The sequence below is a fragment of the Coenobita brevimanus genome, chromosome 24, assembly GCF_032717465.1.
Source record: "Coenobita brevimanus isolate Jiangsu-jjx chromosome 24, ASM3271746v2, whole genome shotgun sequence".
Classification (NCBI taxonomy): Eukaryota; Metazoa; Arthropoda; class Malacostraca; order Decapoda; family Coenobitidae; genus Coenobita; species Coenobita brevimanus.
The window spans coordinates 16,531,284-16,553,584 of NC_136977.1; the positions used below are offsets into that span (position 1 = coordinate 16,531,284).

At 42.0% G+C, this 22,301-nt stretch overlaps 1 protein-coding gene across 1 annotated transcript in view; it reads right to left on the minus strand.

Annotated features, from left to right (window-relative positions):
• LOC145393503 (proteasome adapter and scaffold protein ECM29) overlaps window positions 1-22,301 on the minus strand; it is an 835,694-nt gene that overhangs the window by 604,443 nt on the left and 208,950 nt on the right. Inside the window, exon 6 of the mRNA XM_080267631.1 lies at window positions 11,349-12,347. Within this exon, the coding sequence (XP_080123757.1) occupies window positions 11,349-12,347 (999 nt within the window). The remainder of the gene's footprint in view (window positions 1-11,348; window positions 12,348-22,301) is intronic.

The window sequence follows — 22,301 nt, forward strand, 5'->3', positions numbered from 1 at the left end:
AACCATGGGGATATTGCACAACATTGTTACACGCCCACACCGACTGTGAACCATTCACTTAGATGCCCATTTACCTTTATACATGTTTCACTACCATTATAAAAACTCTAGATGGCATGTAGCAGCTTCCTATCTACACCATACATATGCAGAACCTTCCACAATCCTTCCCTGTCTACTTTGTTGTATGCTTTTTCCACATCCATGAATGATATAAAAACCTTATGGTCCTTCTCACAAGCCTTCTCCACTATCTGTCTCACTGCAAATATTTGATCCACATATCTTCTACCACACCTAAAGCCACCCTGTTCCTCACTTACTAGGACTCTTGATATCCCTCTTACTTTCTCTACAATAATACTTCCATATACCTTCCCTGCCATACTCAATAAACTTATGCCACGATAATTCTTGCACTCACTCACCTTTATTTTTGTCAAGGGGTACAATCACCGCCTTCTTCCACTCTGCTGGCACAGTTTCACTCACCCATGTCTTTTTATGTATCTCCAACAAGCATATCATTCCAGTCTATCCACTACACTTAACCCTTACACCGCGGGCTTGTTTTGCTTTGACTTACGGCTCCTGCGGGCATATTCGTGCTCCAACAGACTCTCTAAAAATATTTGCCAAAAATCAACTATTAGTCCTAGAATATTAAAATCACATATACTTATGGCACATACCTTCAGCTTTCTCCTTGGGTGTTTGTTGGGCCTTTGTCGAGTACCGTAAAACTTGTGGAGACCTCTGAAGTTGGGTAACGAAGTCTCCACTTTACACTTCCCAACAACTCGTAATATGATTACCTATCTATCTATCTATCTATAGCCCGACGCCCTAATCCCGCAAAGGGTGGCCGCAGACAAAACGCCTCCAAGTCACTCTGTCACCCACCATTTGACTCCCCTCCCCCCAACTCACCCCCCCCTCCCTCATATACCTCTCAACTCCATCCCTCCACCTCATCCTCGGTCTACCCCTCCCTCTCCCTCCCTCCACCTCACCTACATACACCCTCTTAGTCAGTCTTTCATTCTCCATTCTCTCCACATGTCCAAACCACCTCAGTGTATTTCTCCTAATCTTTCCAACCACATCCACATCTACCCCACAACGTTCCTTCACTTCTTCATTCGTCAACCTGTCCCTCCACGTCACTCCACATGCTCCTCTCAAGTAACTCATTTCCACTGCTCTCACTCTTGACTTGTTCCCCTCTTGCAAGGTCCACGCCTCGCTTCCATACGTCAGGGTAGGGATCACAATACTATCATGCAGTGACTTCTTAACTTCCATACTCACCTCCCTATTTCTCATCACTGCTTTCAGTGTACCAACAACCTTTCTTCCCTGCTGTACCCTTTCACGTACTTCATCCCCCAAAGTTCCATCCTTACTCATCACACTACCCAAGTACTTGAATGCACTCACATTCTCCATATCCTCACCATCCAACCTCACTGCACACTGTGTGACTTCATTCCTCTCAAACACCATAACTTTACTTTTGTTTACATTAACTTTCAGATTCCTCCTCCTACACACTGTCCCAAATTCATTCACCAAACCTTGCAACTCCCATTCATCTTCACTCAACAATACTGTATCATCAGCAAACAGCAACACCGGAAGCTTCCAAATCTCACCCTCACTCATTAGGGCCACCCCCACATCCACTGCCCTACCTTGCACCTCCTTTACAACCCCATCCATATATATATTAAACAGCCATGGAGACATCACACACCCCTGTTTCAGTCCCACATTGAGATCAAAGAACTCACTCACTCACCGCAGCCTGATATTATCACTAGAAACACTAATCTATGATTCTCAAATAGTTTGGAATCCATACTCCCCCCAAAAAACACTGTGAAAGCAATAAAAATTACGAGGGCGTATGACCATCCCACTTCCGATCGTTCGCTGCTAGTGTTGTCTATTATTCATAAAAACACTCACAGTTTATATTTCTGTTACTATATAACACTTATATATATCTACAGTCTTTATCCATAAGCTTCCTTCAGTAAAAGTAGTTTACTGTCACTGTAGGGATTCAGTTTCTTTCAGTAAAATATGTAGCATTCACTTTCTTGTCCTGTATACTAGCACTGAGAGTGAATGTCACTTTCACCTTCACTCTCATAACTCATAGTATTCATACATGCTAGAGTGAAACTTTCACTTTCATTACTCCTAGTATATATACTCATATATAATACCACTCATTTACATTTCTATTTACGATCTCTACTTTATTTACATTATTTACATTTCTATTTTATTTACACTGTGTTATGCACTGTCACTTAAAGTAACTTATAAAACTATTTTCCACTGTTCACTTATATTTACATTCATTGCTTTCTTGCTGTTTACACATTATTTACACTTTATTTACAATTCCACTTGCACTGTTTTACTCAATAAAAAGATCATAGTCACTCTTTATCAATGGGGTGCTTTCAAAGCTAGTATTCCGCTAGATGGCTCCACTGTTGCAGTAAACACCTTCCCAGGGCTGATTAAAAAGCATATTTTTCTTTGTTAAATATCTATACTGTTGTGTGAAAATGTGAATCATGGTAATGTCATATGTCGAAATATAAATAATACAAATAGAACACGTATATATAACGTATCGTGAAGTGTTTATATTTATCATAAAAGGAAATTAAAATATCACTGATGGCATGTGATGGCAACCTGTCCTTCCAGTCACCCTAAATTATTTAATTTCTGCTACATTTAGTGCAAATTTGGTTCTTAATACATTGTCTGTTCAGACTGTAAAGTACGCCTAGTGGGTATCTAGACTCATCCAGTTTCTATGTGGGCAGAAATTTAATGTTGAGTAAATACTGGCATTCAACATTTTGCTCGCTTTCTTCGCGCATGCGCACCACAAGACAGTCCCGTGTTTAAGTTTTTTCCCGAGGGATGCCAAGTTTCCACGAAAATTTTTATTTTGATGGCGTGTAATGTCACGGATTCACTCAGAGTAGAAACAAGCTATATTCATAACATTCGTCATTGGTTCATAAGTGACTATGTATAGGCAGTGTGTTTCACTGAGCGATATCTTTGTGTAATTGTCATTCCCACATCTTGCCTCTCTAGCTGTTAACTAAGCTACGCCCATTTCTCATGTTCCTGTACCCGACGTTGGTTACATTACTGTCGTAAATGGACACACCCACAAACACACATAGTTCAGTAATGTGAGTTCCTGACTGTTAAGCTGAGAGAGAGAGAGAGAGAGAGAGAGAGAGAGAGAGAGAGACCTTCCCCTGCAGCTTCCTTGCACCATGAGTGAGTCATATTCATATGTATCATTGTAGCTTTTTGTAAATAAAGTGTTACAGTGAAGTTTTGTCTTTTTCTGTTGAGAACTAGTGGTTATTTTAATTTTTACATTTCACCGAGTGCCTACCAAATAAATACCTTAAGGTCATCTTATCATCAATATCTCACACACATTGCCCCCTCTTGGCAAGTCCCTAATGGTATGGTCATGTGAGAACTGTCTCCAGTCCACCTGTCCACACACATATGTTTGTAAGATCTTCCACTGACTGAGTCAGTAGCTTGTGCACATACCAGTCCTCTTGACCTGGATGCAATCTCACTGGGGGTAGACATTTAAGAGGATGCAGTAGTATTTATTCGTCATGTGTTCTCACGTTTGCATATATATATATATATATATATATATATATATATAATATTATATATACAGTATATATATATATATATATATAATCGTGAATACTGAACTTGACTCCGTGTGAATCTTGTGGATCACTTGGAGGCGATGTCTTGGCTTGTTTACCTTCCCCAGTCGTCTGTCCTCGGTGAGACCGGGCAAAAAATGACGCGTAAACGATCTTGGTTTTGGGACAGTTCCTCATACCGGATGAATTATGATGGTGAATGCCAGTATTTACTCAACATTAAATTTCTGCCCACATAGAGACTGGATGAGTCAAGATACCCACTAGGCGTACTTTACACACTGAACAAACTATGTATTAAGAATCTAACTTGCACTAAATGTAGCAGAAATAAAATAATATAGGACCACTGAAATGGTGGATTGCCATCACATGCCATCAGTGATATTTTAATTTCAGTTTATGATAAATATAAACAATTCATGATACGTTATATATACGTGTTCTATTTGTATTATTTATATTACGGCATATGACATAACCATGATTCACAATTTCACACAACAGTGTAAATATTTAACAAATAAAATTATGCTTTTTAAACAGCGCGGGAATGTGTTTACTGCTACAGTGGAGCCATCTGATGGAATACTAGGCTTTTCAGAAGCACCCCATTGTCAGCCCTTTACCTCTTTCCACACGAGGTTTAGTAGGGGGTAAAGGTCACAGAGCCCTTTGCATGGGGGTAAAAAGTGGCTGAAGTTAGCAAGAGCAAACAGATGTACCTTCACATTGGAAGATGACAGTGAACTGATAGGGGTGGGCCGGGGTGACCTACCTAGGGAAATGCATTACTGCCAACGTCAGCCCCTTGACAGATGCTAATATATAGCAGTGAAATGATTGGCAGGAAATCTAGACAATACATTATAAATTAGGTAGTTCCAGGTGAATGTAAATATCACTTAGGCTTCTCCCTTACCTCCTTATATATATTTTTAGTACGAGAATAGATTATATGGCATATTTCAAGGGGAAATAAACAGCGAAAATTAGCGAACAAGTGCATGTGAGGTGTTGTCAGGTGATAATTAGCCAATTCCAGGTGTATGGCACTATCACTTACCTTATTTCTTTTTTGTATATATTATTTGGTATAAGAATAGGGCATAGGGCTTATTTCAATGGATGAAATCAGTGGAAAATTCCAGGGATGATTTACTTAGCATAGAATACAGTGTGGTGGTCAGCAATAATTAGGTAGTTCCATGTGAATGTAAAATCACTTAGGCTTCTCCCTTTCTTTCTTATATATAATTTTATTACGAAAATAGATTATACGGCATATTTCAAGGGGAAATAAACAGCGAAAATTAGCGAACGAGTGCACGTGAGGCGTTGTCAGGTGATAATTAGCCAATTCTAGGTGTATGGCACTCTCACTTACCTTATTTCTTTCTTGTATATATTATTTGGTATAAGAATAGGGCATAGGGCTTATTTCAATGGATGAAATTAGTGAAAAATTCCAGGGAAGATTTACTTAGCGTAGCACAGCCGGGCAGGCGAGAGGATAGGGTAATGGAGGGGAGGTAGGGAGGGGAGTCAAGAATGGGGAGAAATGGCTAAACTGTCAACAATGGATGGGAGTACAGATGAGATTAGGAGTGCTGACTAGTGTTGGACATTTGCAGTACTGATAGATGATACAAGCCACCACTTCAAAGCCTGGGCGAATGCAAAATAACACAGAATCACAAAAGCGTTGCCCCACGGTATGATCCCTTGCTCCCAACCGTCACGAAAGTGATGCCCCGGGGTTAAGGGGTTAATCATCTCGGCATACACCTCATCAACCCCAGCGTTCTTCACCTGTGCGAGTGTCAAGTTTCCTGGCATTGCATTCCTTCTCTGCACAATCCCCAAACCAATCATGTTTAGAGCTGCTTTGCTCTCTCGATTCCCACTGATCAATCTTTCAAATAGTGTATTCTTTCCATCTGGTCCTTACTTCATCTCCATGGGTTAATAATCTACCACTTACATGCTTCACACTTTCACATTTCCTTCCGCTGTCACTTCTGCATTTCCACCCCTCTTTCCAGAAGAGCTTCCTATTTTCAGATTAATTTGTGTCATTTTTCTTCCTAGATTATCATTTATCTCCTTTTTCCTCTTCACTAGTCTCTTTACATGCTTCTTGCTCTGAATATACAAGGTGCTACTCAAAAATTCCAGTAATTTGAATACTGTAGGAAAATAAGTTACCTTACCTCCTTACGTGATGGGTAAAGATGGAACTTTGGGGATGAAGTGCTTGAGAGGGTACAGCAAGGAAGGAAGGTTGTTGGTTCACTGAAAGCAGTGATGAGAAATAGAGAGGTGAGTATGGAAGTTAAGAAGTCACTGCATGATAGTACTGTGATCCCTGCTCTGACATATGGATGCAAGGCATGGACCTTGCTAGAGGGGAACAAGTCAAGAGTCAGAGCAGTGCAAATGAGTTACTTGACAGGAGCATGAGGAGTGACACGAAGGGATAGGTTGACGAATGAAGAAGTGAAAGAACGTTGTGCGGTGGATGTGGATGTGGTTGAGGAAATTAGAAGAAATACACTGAGGTGGTTTGGACATGTGGAGAGAATGGCAAATGAAAGACTGACTAAGAGGGTGTACGTAGGTGAAGCGGAGGGAGGACGAGGGAGGGGAAGACTGAGGATGAGGTGGAGGGATGGAGTTGAGAGGTATATGAGGGAGGGGGGAGTGAGCTGGGGGGAGGGTAGTCAAATGGTGGATGACAGTTTGACTTGGAGGCGTTTTGTCTGCGGCCACCTTAGCAGGATTAGGGCGTCAGGCTATAGACAGACAGATAGCTAGATCTCCTAGTTCTCACTGTCGCCTTTGAAGAAGTCCCCTTGGGCATGTATACAGTGGCCCTACAGTTTTTTCCACGAGTCCATGAGGTGTTTTGTCTGCGGCCACCTTAGCAGGATTAGGGCGTCAGGCTATAGACAGAGAGATAGCTAGATCTCCTAGTTCTCACTGTCGCCTTTGAAGAAGTCCCCTTGGGCATGTATACAGTGGCCCTACAGTTTTTTCCACGAGTCCATGCATCCCTGGAAGGCTTCAGGCGTGATGGTCTTGAACACCTCTTGCGATTCTGTCTGGATCTCCTTAATCGAGTCAAATCGATGCCCTTTCAGTCATTATTTCAGCTTGGATAATGTGAAAAAGTTGCATGGGGCAAGGTCAGGGGAACAGGGTGGGTGGGGAATGACTACCGTGTAAGTGGAAGCCAGGAACTGCCAGACAACAATTGATGTGTGGGCGGGGGCATTGTCATGATGAGGGGGCCCAGTCCTTGTGCTTCCGCTGTTCTGAAATTTTGCAGCAGATGTTCTCCCTCAGATGCAGCATAATCTCACAGTAAAACTTTCCGCTGACAGATTGACCAGGTGGGACGAATTCCTTGTGAACAATCCCTTGGATATCAAAGAAAACGACTGACATCGACTTGACATTGCCGCGAACTTGACTCACTTTTTTCAGCCTCGGTGAATTAGAGGCCCCACAAACTCCTGAAAGTTGCCAGTGTTCACTGGAGCACTAAATAGCGTCGTGTCAATACTCGTTCAGAGCTGGTGGACCTTTCTTTTAAAAAATTCCTGTCGGAATTATTACTCAAGCATAAAGCATTATACCAGTATTATATTCATCTTAAATAATTTACTGATGCTCTAAATGAGATTTACATTGAAAAGTTCTTCACAGAGTTTACTAAAAGCCATGAAAGCTTACTGTGTGTGTTTGCATTCAGCACATTTTTACCAAGCGTTATGAAACTCAGTTGTTGGAAAAATTTATCATACAGTTTCCAAAGATGCAATCTTTCACTTGACAAATTCTGACATGATTCTATCCATTATACACTTGATAGCAGTAAGAATCGTATGGCCGAAATCTTACGGGGCCGAGATCAGTGACCTGAATTTCTGAAGGCATGGTCTTCCTCTTGCACTGAGAAAACGTCTCAGTTCTGCTACAGTCTATTTTTCCACATATATTTTAGCTGTGCAGTAGACCATGGAACTATATTTTCCGGGTTCATTGGCTGATTTCAAAAGGCGTGGGCATCAGGTGCGGTGTATACACATTATCAGCGCCACCCAGGGCCCCTGGTGGTGGGCACACAAACTACACGGCACCACCCATGAGAAAGTGCCTCCAGATGAGTTCAGTGGGTTCATACGATCTTCGTTCGTTTAAGTACCATGTACTTCCTTCATCTGTTATATAAGATTCAATTTCATTACATCCCTTTACCATTATTCTGTACACTCAACACCTAAAAAATGACAGCGATCAGTACTCAGGCAACATATTAATAATCACATGTAGACTGTCCCTAAACTGTGATAGATGTAAATGACAACCTGAAATTTATATTCTGATAAAGAAGCCATCTTTTTCTCCAGTATTATGGGTAGATCAATCAATAAATATCCTATTCTCAGTACGGTAACACAATGATTGTACGAGGGGCGTTAAAGAAGTTTTGGCAACAGGGTAATAAAAACAAAATTAATAGAGATACACATTTACTGAAGCTCACACTCCTTCAACATACTCTTCTCTAAGGTTTACACACTTCTGGAGCTGTGTCATCCACTTAACAAAGCACTCTGAGTACTCAGAAACAGGTATACTCTTCAGTTCTGAATTTATCCTCCTAGCAAGGTCCTGTTCCCTTTGAAGAGGATCCCAGCAAGTTTTTCCGACAATTTAGGGAATAACCAAAAGTCACATGGTTCCAGGTCAGAACAGCACCGTGTGACTTTTGGCTATTCCTTAAACTGTCAGAAAAACTTGCTGGGATCCTCTTCGAAGAGAACAGGACCTTGCCAGGAGGATAAATTTAGAACTGAAGAGTATACCTGTTTCTGAGTACTCGGAGTGCTTTGTTAAGTGGATGACATGGCTCCAGAAGTGTGTAAACCTTAGAGGAGAGTATGATGAAGGTGTGTGAACTTCAATAAATGTGTATCTCTATTAATTTTGCTTTTATTACCCTGTTGCCAAAACTTTTTGAACGCCCCTCGTATATCAGAGGCTAATTCAAGCTGACCTCACTTTTCCATTTTACATTAAGTTATCTGGTGAGTGCTGACAACTTTTTCCAGTTTGTGGGGGCTCCAATTGGGAGACTTCCATTGCGATGACTGCTGCCTTGTCTCTGGCTCATAACCATAAACCCATGATTCATCACCAGTTTTGACCTTGGAGATGAAGGTGGCATCATCTGATCTTATTCTTGAGCTCCCTGCAAACTGCAACGCAATATGCCTTCTGGACATCACTCAGCTGTCTTGGCACAAATTTTGCAGCGATGTGTCTGATACCCAACACGTCTGACAAAATGCGTTGCACGCTCCCGTACGACAGTCCAACGAAATCACAAACATCATGGATAGTTCATCTACGATCTGAAAGGATAGCCTGACGAACATTTCCGACGTTTTCTGGTGTTGCTGCTGCTAACGGTCGTCCAAAATGGTCATCGCCTTTGATGGACGTTCGTCCTTCCTTGAACCGCTTGTACCACAAAAATGTTCTGCTTTGGGACATGGCATTGTCACCAAAGGCTTGCTGAAGCAACCGGTGAGTTTCTGCAGCCATCTTGTTGATCTTGAAGTAGTACTTTGATGCAGGATTTTTGTTCCGTGAGGTCCGCCATTGCAAAACCACCAAACCACCTACACACCATGTTACAATAGTAATCGTAACTCAACAACATGTCCACTCACAGACACAGCCGGGGCCACACTGATGCACAAGGGGTGCTGCTGACTCCTCCTAGTGACAAACGGCAAAACTGCAAACAGTTGGTTCCCTCTGTTCAAATTACTGGAACCTTTGGGTAGCACCTCGTATTCAGTTCTTACTCTATTTCAATTGAACCCCTCTCCTGTAACCACTCTAGCCACTTTTTTCTCTTTTCCTCCACTGCTCTCTTAACCTCTTCATCCCATCATGCCGTACCTTTCTTCTTCACTGTTACTCTTGCCACACCACACACCGCTTTAGCATTCCTAACTAAGCAATCTCTATATGAATTCCACAGGCTGTCCAGATCTATTTCATTCCAATTCACTGATTCTAACTCCTCCCCTACTTTGGTCCTGTATTCATCTGCCACTTCTTTAATCCCCAGCTTCTCGAGTTTAAATGCTGAAAAATCATTAAAAGTGTCCATTTCACCATAATATCACACTTTATTATTAGCCAGTAATGACATCACTTCTTAGATTGTGATATTACTTCAGCCAATAAGCACTTGGCTTTTCTTGCTTTTTCATTGCCTTAAACACTTTTTTTTTTTGCATAGCTTGAACTTAAACAAAAAATGGATTTTGACTGCATATCATACTAAGGGAGGAGTGAAAGCCTGCAGGCATCCTATTCCAATTTCAGTAGTACTGTACTGGTATTCAACCAAAAACCCACTGGCCTACAATTAAGACTCTTTGGTGATACCATATTGCATTATTATTATTATACTTGCAATATAGTGTTCATTTCCAGATTGGTCACACATTAAGTATTCAGTAGTTCTGTATATGATGCATGACATGAACTCATCGACAAATCCATCAGCATCGTGAACTTGATCATGAAACCAACTGTTGCAGCACTAATGGATCTTGGGGAAAATGATTATGCAACACAGACTACAGCTCCAGCAGTGTTTAAAGGAGATTGCAAGCCACAGCACAGAATGTGGAAACAAACTTGCACTACAAATCTGTCCACACTCATGGGTTAATTTGCATACTGGTATCTCTATAAAGCATCTATCTACCTATTATTGAATCCTGTACTGCCCCATAAAGGTTACTGTCCAAATCCAGGTTACTTAGTCCCAACACTAAGGTAAGAGTGACCAGCAGCAAACTCTTATTGCATTATGTGAGCAATAATCCCAACCTATGTCTTATATTCAAACCTTTATGGGCCACATTCAGTTGAAGCACCTTAACCCACTTGATCACTAAGCATCTATTTGGTTATATGATTCCAACCCAATGAAAGTGGTTTCCTGGACTATAAGAACCCATCACACTTGTCACTCAATGTTGAGTTTGCTGAAGGTATCATAGTATTATATTGCATGAGTGAATGGTGTGTGCCCACATCTGCCACACAAAAGTAAATACAATTTTGGTAAAGTAGTGGTGTCTTTTTTTTTTTTTTTTTTAATATGTCCGACTCTGGGCATAGGCTTCACAGCCTCCTCCCAAGGCCCAGTAGTCCTCCTACATACCATACACCTCTACATGTCACCTCTTCAGTGCTAACACCCACCGTCCATATTGAACACATGTCAAGACTGTCTCATACAGGACTGGTGTATTGGTATTAGAAAGGGGTATTTTTACGACTTGTTCGCAGGCGTTCTGGTAAATCAGTAAAGTCTGCTGTGGTAAACTGCAAACCTATGCTAATAAGCAAAATATTATTAATACATTAACATCAAACCTTTCCTCATGATGATCATTACTGTGCAGCACAAATGTACAGAACCATATTCAATATTTACATCAACTGCCTTGATAACTACCACACCATACACAGACTCCTTACAACACTAAAATTTATACTGACCTGTCACCAGTGGCCACCATCAAAATAAATCTTGATGGCACATGGTTGTGGGGGAACACTGATGCAGCATAATGAACTGCAGTTCGTCGCAGTTGTGCATTGTGGTGAAGCACATGTTCTGACAGCAGAATACAAAGTTCATCTTGGCTAGAGGAGTTGAGCTGCTTGCAAACTGGGGCTACCATAGACAGAGCCTCCTGAACAGCCAGTAGCACATCGCCCTCCTCTTGCGTGAGGGCATTCATCAAAGTCTGCAAGTAGTGCAGCTGCGAAGGGTGTGACAGCAGAAGAGTGGGCAATTTCACAGAAAGCTTTGCTAGGGCACCATAAGCTAGAGATCGCAGCCTGGCATCACATTTTTCTTCTTCAATTACTTTGACTACTCCACCAAATAATACACTTCCAACAGGAGCCAATTTGTCCTTTTCTGCATTGAATGCCATATGATGCAAGAATGATACACCTTGCTGTTTTAACTTTGTATTTGAATTTTGACCCCATAAACATTCAAAAAATACTTTCAAAGCAAGGGGAGCATAATTGCATGCTTCTTTTGACTTCAACAAATATGGCATTAGCTTCAATCGAATTCTTGTATTAGCAGGGTTCTTGAACTTATCCTGAGGAGTCTTGTCTTTAGGCAGTAGTGTCCCTAAAAACAGAATATAAAGGGGAGCAATCACTGCACTGCTGTTCCACTCCACACTTCCATCTATTCTTCTCAGATGCAAGTCTGCTGCATTTGCAACTGAGAATCTTGTATCTGCTGCACCGACAATCAATGGCAGGACCACAGAAGAAGGAGGCAAAACATCTGAACTCAAGAATTTTATCACAGACACTTTGAGCTTCTCAAGGTCCTCAGGTTTAACAGAAGCATCACCAGTGACTCGCTTGAAGGAGTAGATGCTCATCCCAGCAGGTACCCCTGGTACAGGTGGCCCATCAGCGTTGTCCTGAGCATCATCATTCCCTCGCTGCTGGGACAATGGCGTAGCACTGAGGGCATACAAAATTAAGATGAACTCAGAAAAGATGGATTCTGTAGGAAATGAGTTTCAAATCATAACACTAAATTTACATGGAGGTTAAGTATGGTACAGGTATGTACCATATAGTTATTATCTATCTATCTATCGACTGCTACACCTCAGTCCCATACAGGGTGGCCACAAACAAATCGCCTCCATATCGCATTGTCCAATGCCATTTCACTGCCCTGCTCCCAGTTCACACTCCCTTCTCTCACATACCTCTCCACTCATCCATCCCTCTACCTCATCCTCAGCCACCCCCTCCCTCTCCCCTCCTCCACCTCACGCACACTCTCCTCATTAGTCTCTTGCTCTCCACCCTCTCCACATGGCCAAACCATCTCAATGTACAGTATTTCTCCTAAGACTTGCTTTCACATCCACACCACAATGCTCCTTCATGTCCTCATTTGTCAGTCAGTCTCTCTAAGTAACTCCACATGCTACTCTCAAATAACTCATTTCCACTGATCTCACTCTTGACTCATGTCCTTCCAACAAGGTTCAAGCCTCACTTCCATAGTTAGGGTTGGTATCACAATACTGTCAGGCAGAGACTTTTTATGTCCATGCTCACTTTGCTGTTCTTTATCAATGCTTTCAAACCTTTCTTCCTTGCTGTACCCTTTCAACCACTTCACCCTCTAAACTTCCATCCTTACTCAATACGCTACCCAAGTACTTACATGCACTCATATTTTCCATTTCATCCTCATCCAGCCTCATTGTACATTCAGTGGCTTCATTTCTCTTGAAGACTACAACTTCATTCTTCCCTACATTCAGCTTTCAATTCTGTTTCTTACACACTCTTCCAAACTCATTCACCATGTGCTGCAGTTCCCCTTCGTTTTCAGTTAACAATATGGCATCATCTGCAAACAACAGTACCGAGGATTTCCAAATACTGCCCTCTCTTTTAGGGTCACTCCAATTTCCACTGCTCTACCTTGTATTTCTTTTATAACACTATCCATATACAGACTGAACAACCATGGGGACATGACACATCCCTGTTTCATTCCAATCTTCAGACAGAAAAATTCGCTCAGTTCACTAACCATACGCACTGCAGCCTTAGCCCCCTCATACATACTCTTCACGGCATTCAACAACTTCCCATTTACTCCATATACAGTATTCTTAATACTTTCCACATTCCTTGTCTATCCACCCTGTCATATGCTTTCTCCAAATCCATGAAGGAAGCATACATCTTCTTTCCCCTCTCTAGAAACGTTTCCACTAGAGATCTAAGAATGAATATCCGACCTACGCAAACGCTTCCTTCCTAAAACCTCCCTGTTCTTCTCCAATTAATGCCTCTGTTATTTTCCAGACCCTGTCAATAAGTATCCTACCATATACTGTACTTTTCATATTAGACTAAGAAGACAAATGCTCCTATGACTGCCACACCTTCTTCTTCCCTTTTCCCTTGTACAGAGGAAAAATTATACCTGACTTTCAATCCTGCGGCACTCTACCTTCCTCCCAGGCCAATCTGCACATCTTTCATATCCATTCTACTGCTATCTCTCTCCCATGCTTCAGCATTTCACGACACACTCCATCAATTCCTGGGGCTTTCCCCATTTTGACTTTCTTCATTACTTCTACTGCTTCCATCCTAATGATTTCTTCTCTCATCTCACCTCCCTCCTTCTCCCAGCCATTCCCCAGCCACTTATATTCGCATTACTTTCACTCTCTATGCTTGACAATTCCTTGAAATCAACTCTCCATCTGCTCACTTTTTTTCGCTTCTCCACTGGCAATCTACCACTTTTATCTTTCAATCCCTGACTTACTTCTTCTTCACCCTGTCTAGCTCTCTTTACCTCTTTCCAGAACATTTTCTTACATTCCCTCCACTTTACTCTCAAATTCCTTCCAAATTCCGTTTTCACTTTCTTCTTACTCTCTCTTACTAATCTTTTCACCTCTCTCTTCCTCTCTATATGTAACTCTCTCTTATGTCTCTCAATTTCTTCCACATCCCTGTTTCTCATCCGCTCACTATATGCTTTCTTCTTTTGCGCCACAGCCTGTCCCACCCCTTCATTCCACCATGCTGTTCCTTGCACCCCCGTCCATCTTCTGTTCACCCCACACACCACCTCATATGCTGCACAGATTTCTTCTGTGAATATCTTGCATACACCTTCCACCTCCCCCATCTGCTCCAATTCATATTTACCCACATATAATCAATCACTGCCTTCCATTCATTCAATTCACCAGCAACACTTCTCATCACTTGTCACGTATTTCTGTGGATCATTTTGTGTCTAAAGAGGGTATTGGCTATCATCGACTCCCTCCCTGCACAAATGTCCGCTAAAGCACTGCCATTCTCATCCACTTCTGCAGACACATCCCACTCTCCAACTACTCCATCCACCTACATATTCCCTACTTTTCCATTCATATCTCCAATAAAAAACACTCTCCCACTCCTTTAAAACTTTTCTATGCACACTTCCACATTTGTCCAGAACTCTTCTCTCACTCTACTTGCACAATCTTGTGTTGGCACATACACACATACAATCACCTACATTTGTAGTCTAATTTTTAATCTTACCCACATGATCCTTGAGCTGGCAGATCCATACTCTCTTCTACTCTCCTTCCATCTCTTGCACACAACAATATAAACTCCTTCTTTTGCCCTCTTATTCTCACCTACTCCTGCACATACAGCAAGCTTGCCCCGAATGTGTGGGTTTTGTTCCAACCGTGGCGCATTCGGTGCAAAACCACGTACGTTTTAACTACTCCTTATTTTGCTCCCTGCACCCCCTAAATGTGGTGTTTTGCTGTTGTCTGCCATTGGTAATCAATATGAAGCACTTTAAGTGGTTAGAAGGTTTATTTAATTTTATAACTTACAAATAGTATTACACATCAAAAAGTCAACATACAAATACGTAAACACAAGGCAACATTCTGACGCCAATTGGTGTTGGGACATTTCGCTGTCAAGTCAATTCACCGTCAAAACAATAAAAAGACAATTCGCCGTCATTAATAAAGACAGCTATGGGTCATGCTAGAATATAATTCAAATAATAAAAAGTATTGATTAATTAATGGTTAATATATTCATAGAATGATGAGGAATCGTCCAGGGTGCTAATTGTCCTGACGGAGAATCGTCCATGTTTTGACGGGGAATTGTCTGATGGTGAATTGAACGTGTTCTGGGCGAGCTTACTGTATACCCCAACCATACTCCCATTCTCTCACAGTCTAACTTCTCCATCTTGTCTCAGTTATTCCACATACATCCACTTTTGTATCCTAAAGCACCTGGACAATCTCGCTCTCTCTCTCTCTTTCACTTCATCGTTCGCATCCCTTACATTCCATGTCGCAATCCGTACCATGCGGTCTGTCTGATCTATAGTCGTCACCTGTTGGTCAGTTCTGGTCCAAGGCTTCTTATTCGTATTCTTATTTAGCTGTTTTCCGTGGAGGGGCACTAGCCCTCTGCCAACCCACTTGCTGTCATGTAGGGAACACATGTTACTAAGTTACCACCCAGCACTATATGTGATTTCCCGGTTTACAGGAAATAATTTGGCTTACCACTCAATGCAGAGCTACCCCAAAATAGAGTGCTGCTACACTAAGAGGGTGGATGATGGGCACCTCCACCTAATACTGTTCAAAATTCACTTGTAAGTTGCCTTCATATTATTTTCCTTCCTAAATGGCATACAGGAATATCCCTGTCCATCAAAAGTGAATGATTTTTACTTGATCTGATCACGTAGTGCACCTGAGAATTGATTTTTATAACTAAACAATTCACCCACATCTTACAGTAGAGCTGATCTTCCCAGTCATCATCATCATCATCTGGACCTCCTTTCCCACCCAAGGGCAGGGTGAGGAGTAGCAATGTCCAGACAGTCCAAATTTGCCCAATCCAATGGGCCACGCTTCCATTCACTCATCATTCAAGTCTCCGGAAACCTGGCTCTATCGGATACACCAAAAAACATTCACCACATTCTGTAGCTTCACATAAACGTATCTGATTGAGTCAATCTGCACATTGCTATGTTAAAAAAGGGTGCAAAAATCCCTGATCATGCACATCTTCTCACAACATTCATCCAGCCAGCTCGATCTCTTGTCAGTTCCCTAGCCTCACCAACTTCCAAACCTCTCTTCCTCACACACTCATCCACCATATCTCTCCACCTTCTCCTTGGGCTACCTTGCCTCCTCCCTCCTTCAAATACACTCAGATATACCTTTTTCACCACTGTATTGTTATCCATTCTCTCCACATGACCATACCATCTCAGTACACTCTCACTGATTCTGGTGTCCACCGACTTCCTCACTTCACACCTTTCAAGAATCACATTATTTTGTATCCTATCCACCCTCTGTACTGCACATACATTCCTCAGCAGGCCCATTTCCACTGCTCTCACTCTTGACTTTTCATTTTCATGCCCCACAATAGTCTCACATCCATATGTTAAAGTTGGCATTAACACTCCCTCATGTAAGCCTTGTCCAGTTGCAACGCTCAAGCCTCTGTTTGTCATCAAGGTCTTCATTGCACCAGCTACTTTTCTTCTTTGTGTCACTCTAAACTTCTTTTGCACATTTTCCTCTCTTTTCTGTCACCGTACCCAGGTATTTGAACTCTCTCACCGATTCCAGTCTCTCTCCATTCACTGTAACATCACACTGGGAGTCACATTATCTCTCAATAACCATCACTTTACTATTTTCTACATTTACTCTCAAGGCATGATGCTCACAGACATCAGCGAAACTCTGCACTAGCCAACCAAGTTCTCGTCCGGTACTCGCAAGCAGTAATGCATCATCAGCATACAACAAATTTGAGATATTCCATCCATCACCATTCATTACCAATGTCATCCCTCTCTTCATTATTTGTGTATTTACTTCTCTCATCACCCCATCCATATATATATTGAACGATCACGGGGACATCACACAACTTTGTCGCACGCCCACACCAATCCTCAACCATTCACTTAGATGCCCATTAACCCTTACACATGCTTCGCTACCATCCTAAAAACCCTTGATAGCACCTAGCAGCTTACCATCTACACTGTACATGCGTCAAACTTTCCACAATCCCTCTCTGTCTACTTTGTTGTATGCTTTTTCCAGATCCATGAATGCCATAAACACCTTACAGGTATGGTCCTTCTCACAAGCCTTCCCTACTATCTGCCTCACTGCAAATATTTGGTCCATACATCCCTGCCACTCCTAAAGCCACCCTGTTCATCACTCACAAGGACTTCTGATGTCTCCCTTACTTTCTCTATAATAATTATTCCATATACCTTCCCTATCACACTCAATAAACTTATGCCACGATAATTCTTGCACTCACTTCGCTTACCTTTGTTTTTGTACAGAGGTACAATCACAGACTTTTTCCACTCTGCAGGCAGAGTTTCACTCATCCATGCCTTCTTACATATCTCCAACAAGCACTTCATTCCACTCTCTCTTACGCATCTCTGCATACACCTCATCAACGCCAGCTGCTTTCCCATTTCTCAGTCGCTTCACAGCACTCTTCACCTGTGCGAGTGTCACGTCTCCTGGCACTGCATTCCTTCTCTGCACACCCCCAAAACCAATCATGTTTACAGCTGCTCTGCTCTCTCTATTCCCATCCATCAGGCTTTCAAAATACTCTTTCCATCTGGTCCTTACTTCATCTCCATGGGTTAATAATCTGCCACCTGCATCCTTCACACCATCACATTTCTTTCCACTTTCACCTCTACATTTCTGCACCTCTTTCCAGAATAACTTCTTATTTTGCTAGTTTGCATTCATTTTTCTTTCTAGATCATCATTTACCTCCTCCTTTTTCCTCTTCACTAGTCTCTAAGTGCTTCTTGCTCTCAATATACTCAGTTCTTATTTCAACAGAACCGCTCTTTTAACCTCCTCATCCCACCATGCCATACCCCTCTTCTTTGTTGTTACTCTTGCCACACCACACAATGCTTTAGCATTCCTAACTATGCAATCCCTATACGCGTTCCACAGGCTGTCCGGATCCATTTCATTCCAGTTCACTGATTTTAACTCCTCTTCTATTTTTGTCCTTTAATAATCTACCATTTCTTTGATCCTCAGCTTCTCAACTTTCAGTCTTTCTCCCTGACTGCTCCTCTCTCCCCTGATCCACCTCACTCCTCTCAGCTTGATCTTGCATACCACAATTATATGATCTGACAGACCTCCACAACATCCTCTCATAGCCCTCGTATCTGCAACCATTCCCATAATCAACCTCTCTACGAGCACGTAATCAATCAGGCTTCTTTCAACACGATCCCCGTTTCCTCTATACATTCATTCATTCATCATTGCCAGACACCATGTATCCCACACGGGGTGGCCAAGGGCTTCGAGTCAATTGTTTTACAGGGAGGGGCACTAATCCTCCACCAACCCCACTTCCTCTATACAATGTACAGTAATCCCTGTACTATTCGGATGCCCGCTTCCCGGACACCCCACTTACCGGACATTGTAGGCCTGGACCTTCGGAATCCAAAAATGGTCCAAAAAAGAAAAAAAATCCCCCCAAAATCCTAATTTTTTCCCACCCGTAATTTGAAATTTCCGCGCAGCGCCGACCAGCTGTTTACACCATGGCCCCTTCACTCCTTCCTTCCTCCCTCCCCTGTCGGGGTTGCCATTTGGTATTTTTCGTTACCAAATGTGGGCCAATTTGGTAATGAAAAATTCGTTTGGTAATGAATCAGAATAATGCATTACCAAACGGATTTTTCACGTGTATGAGGATACACAGGATGGAGATGGTGGACTGTCTGCTCTCTCTGATAAACCTGCTGGCCTACACAGCGTGAAAATAATCAACATGCTGTTACAGTAAAACCTCGATATAACGGACTTCAATACAGCAGAATTCGCTTTTATTGGACTCGAGGAGCCAAGTGGACTAAATTCTTATGCATCAGAAAAAGTCCAATAAAGCCAGAAGCAGTCAGTCTCTTGGAATAAAGGAATAAACAAATGGAGGAGATACCATAACATTGGTCCCTCCTCTCTCTCCTCCTCCATTCCTTCCCTTCCTCCCCATCTCCCTCCGGTGAGAGAGAGAGAGAGAGAGAGAGAGAGAGAGAGAGAGAGAGAGAGAGAGAGAGAGAGGGAGAGAGAGGCGAAATTCATTCATTCATCATCCGGACCTCCTTTCCCACCCAAGGGCAGGGTAAGGAAGAGGTGAAATTGAAAATGAAAATTAAAGTAATTGTGAAAATGAGTGTAAAACTGAAGGTGAAAGAGAGCACAGAAGTGAATATGGAATGTCAAATAGAGAGAGAGAGAGAGAGAGAGAGAGAGAGAGAGAGAGAGAGAGAGAGAGAGAGAGAATAAATAAAGGAATAACAAGTGGCTCCCCTTCCCGTAAACAAATGGGGAGATAGGCATAACATTGGTCCCTCCTCTCTCTCTCCTATATTCCCTCCCTCTTTCTCTCTCTCTCTCTCTCTCTGAGAGAGAGAGAGAGAGAAAATGAATGTGAAAGTGAATGTAAAAGTGAAGGTCAGTGAAGGTGAAAGTGAAGGTAGTGTGAATGTGAAAGTGATGGTGAAGGTGAAAGTGAAGTCAAAAGTAAGTGAAAGTGAAGGTGGAAGGTGAAAGTGAAGTCATAAGTTAAGGTAAATGTGAAAGTGAAGGTGAAGGTGAAAGTGCAAGTGAAAATGAAGATGGAAGGTGAAAGTGAGGGTGAAAGTGAAGGTGAAAATGAAGGTGAGTGAAGATGGAAGTGAAAGTGAGGGTGAAAGTTAAGGTGAAAGTGAAGGTGAAGGTGAAGATGGTAGATGAAAGTGAAGGTGAAAGTAAATGTGAATGTGAAAGTGAAGAAGTTGAAAGTGAAGGTGGATGATGAAAATGAGGGTGAAAGTGAAAGTGAAGGTGAAAAATAATGTAAAAATGAAGATGAAAGTGAAAGTAAAGGCCAAGATGAAAATGAAGGTAAAAGTGAAAATTAATGTAAAAGTGATGAAGAAGGTGAAAAAGAAAGTGAAAGAAAAGGCGAAAGTGAAGCTGGAAGCAAAGGTAAAGGTGAAAGAGAAAGTGAAGGTGAAAATAAACTTGAAGGTGAAAGTGAAGGTGAAGGTGTGAGTGAAGGTGGAGGTGGAGGTGAATGTGACTGTAAAAGAAGGGATGGCAAAAGTGAAAGTGAGTGAAAGTAATTGTAAAGGTAAATGTGAAAGTAAGAAAGTAAAGTTGCAAGTGAAGGTGAAATGGAAATTCAAAATAAGTGATAGTGACAGTGAGTGTGAAGGTGAAGGTGAATGTGAAATTGAGCATGGAAGTGAATGAGTGAATGTGAATGTCAAAGTGAACTGAAAGTGATGGTGAAAATGACTGGGAAGATGAAGATGAAGGTGATGATGAAGACAAAAGTATGTAAAGTAAAATGGAAGTGCCCAGTGCGGAGAGAGAGAGAGAGAGAGAGAGAGAGAGAGAGAGAGAGAGAGAGAGAGAGAGAGAGAGAGAATAAATGCATGAATGACAAGCAAGCCTCTATGCAAAACAATAGGAGGAGGAAGTCCAAGGGGGAGTCCAGATGTCGCTTTTATCGGACTTTCGCCTTTTTTGGACTGGCCTGGGCCCCAATTAGTCCGATATAATGACGTTTTACTGTAATTATAAGGAGAGTGATTAACCCCTTAAATCCTAATCACATCAATTGATGCGATTTGAGTTTAATGCCAAAATGCCTAATCGCATCAATTGAATACAGCCTGTAAAAAACTGCAAAGCGCTTGCTCCACCCCGATTATGATGTACATGGCTTCAGGCTAATGAGAATTCGCCCCTGATGTGGCGTGAGGGGGGATCGGACAAACCCGTGCGGTGGGGGGGGCACCCTCCTCTCGGCTGCCTCCATGCCATCCTCTACTGCACTCCCTCCTTGTCCCCCATCATTCTCCCACCCCTCCACGCAACTGCATCTCTCCTCCCACAACAACCTGCATCCATTCCCACCCTCTCTGCTAACCTCGACCTCCCCCCCCAAACCCCACCCCATCTCTCCCTCCTTGTCCCTCCCTACCCTTCCAACCCCAACAGGCCCTCAAGTGTCAGGCCTGATATACGTACCTGTTTCATATTATTTCTACTTCTTTCCAAATTTTTACACCTCACTCTGTTCATTTCTCACTTCGTACCTACCAGTTTCTGTATGTACGCAGTTGGAGAATGCTGTATGTTGTACTACATATAACGTTTTTTTTTTTTTTTTTTTTTTTTTCTCTACCTGCCCAGATTAGCACCTCTGAGAAGTGTCTGTCTGTGTTAGTTTTTGAAAGACTATGAGGCCTTGTAGGGCTACTTCCTGCACCTGTTTCATCTCACCACACACACAAACATATCATGGCTGATGTGATAAATTCCAATGAAATGGAAAGTTTCCACAAGAGAATTTGGTTGTTGCCAAAACTGTAATGGTAAGTGTGATGAAGTGTAATGATAATGTGATAACTGTAATGGTGTGATAAATGTGTAACGAGAAGCTGGGACAGTAAAAATTGAAATCGAAAACAAATTATTATTTTTTTCTTTCTTATGCATGCATTTATGGCATTATTCAACTTTATTTTGATGTCCTTGATGGTCATAAACATTTATATGCATCTGTGTTAGTTCTGGAATGACTATGAGGCCTTGTAGGGCTACTCCCCACGCCTGTTTTATCTTCCCACACCTGGTTTTATGGCTGGTATGACAAATCCCACTGAAATGGAGGGTTTCCACAAGAGAATTTGGTTGTTGCCAAAATTTTTCTCCCCAAGTACCACCAAGGCCTTGTAGGCCTACTCCCCACACTAGTTATCTCCCCACACCTACATACACA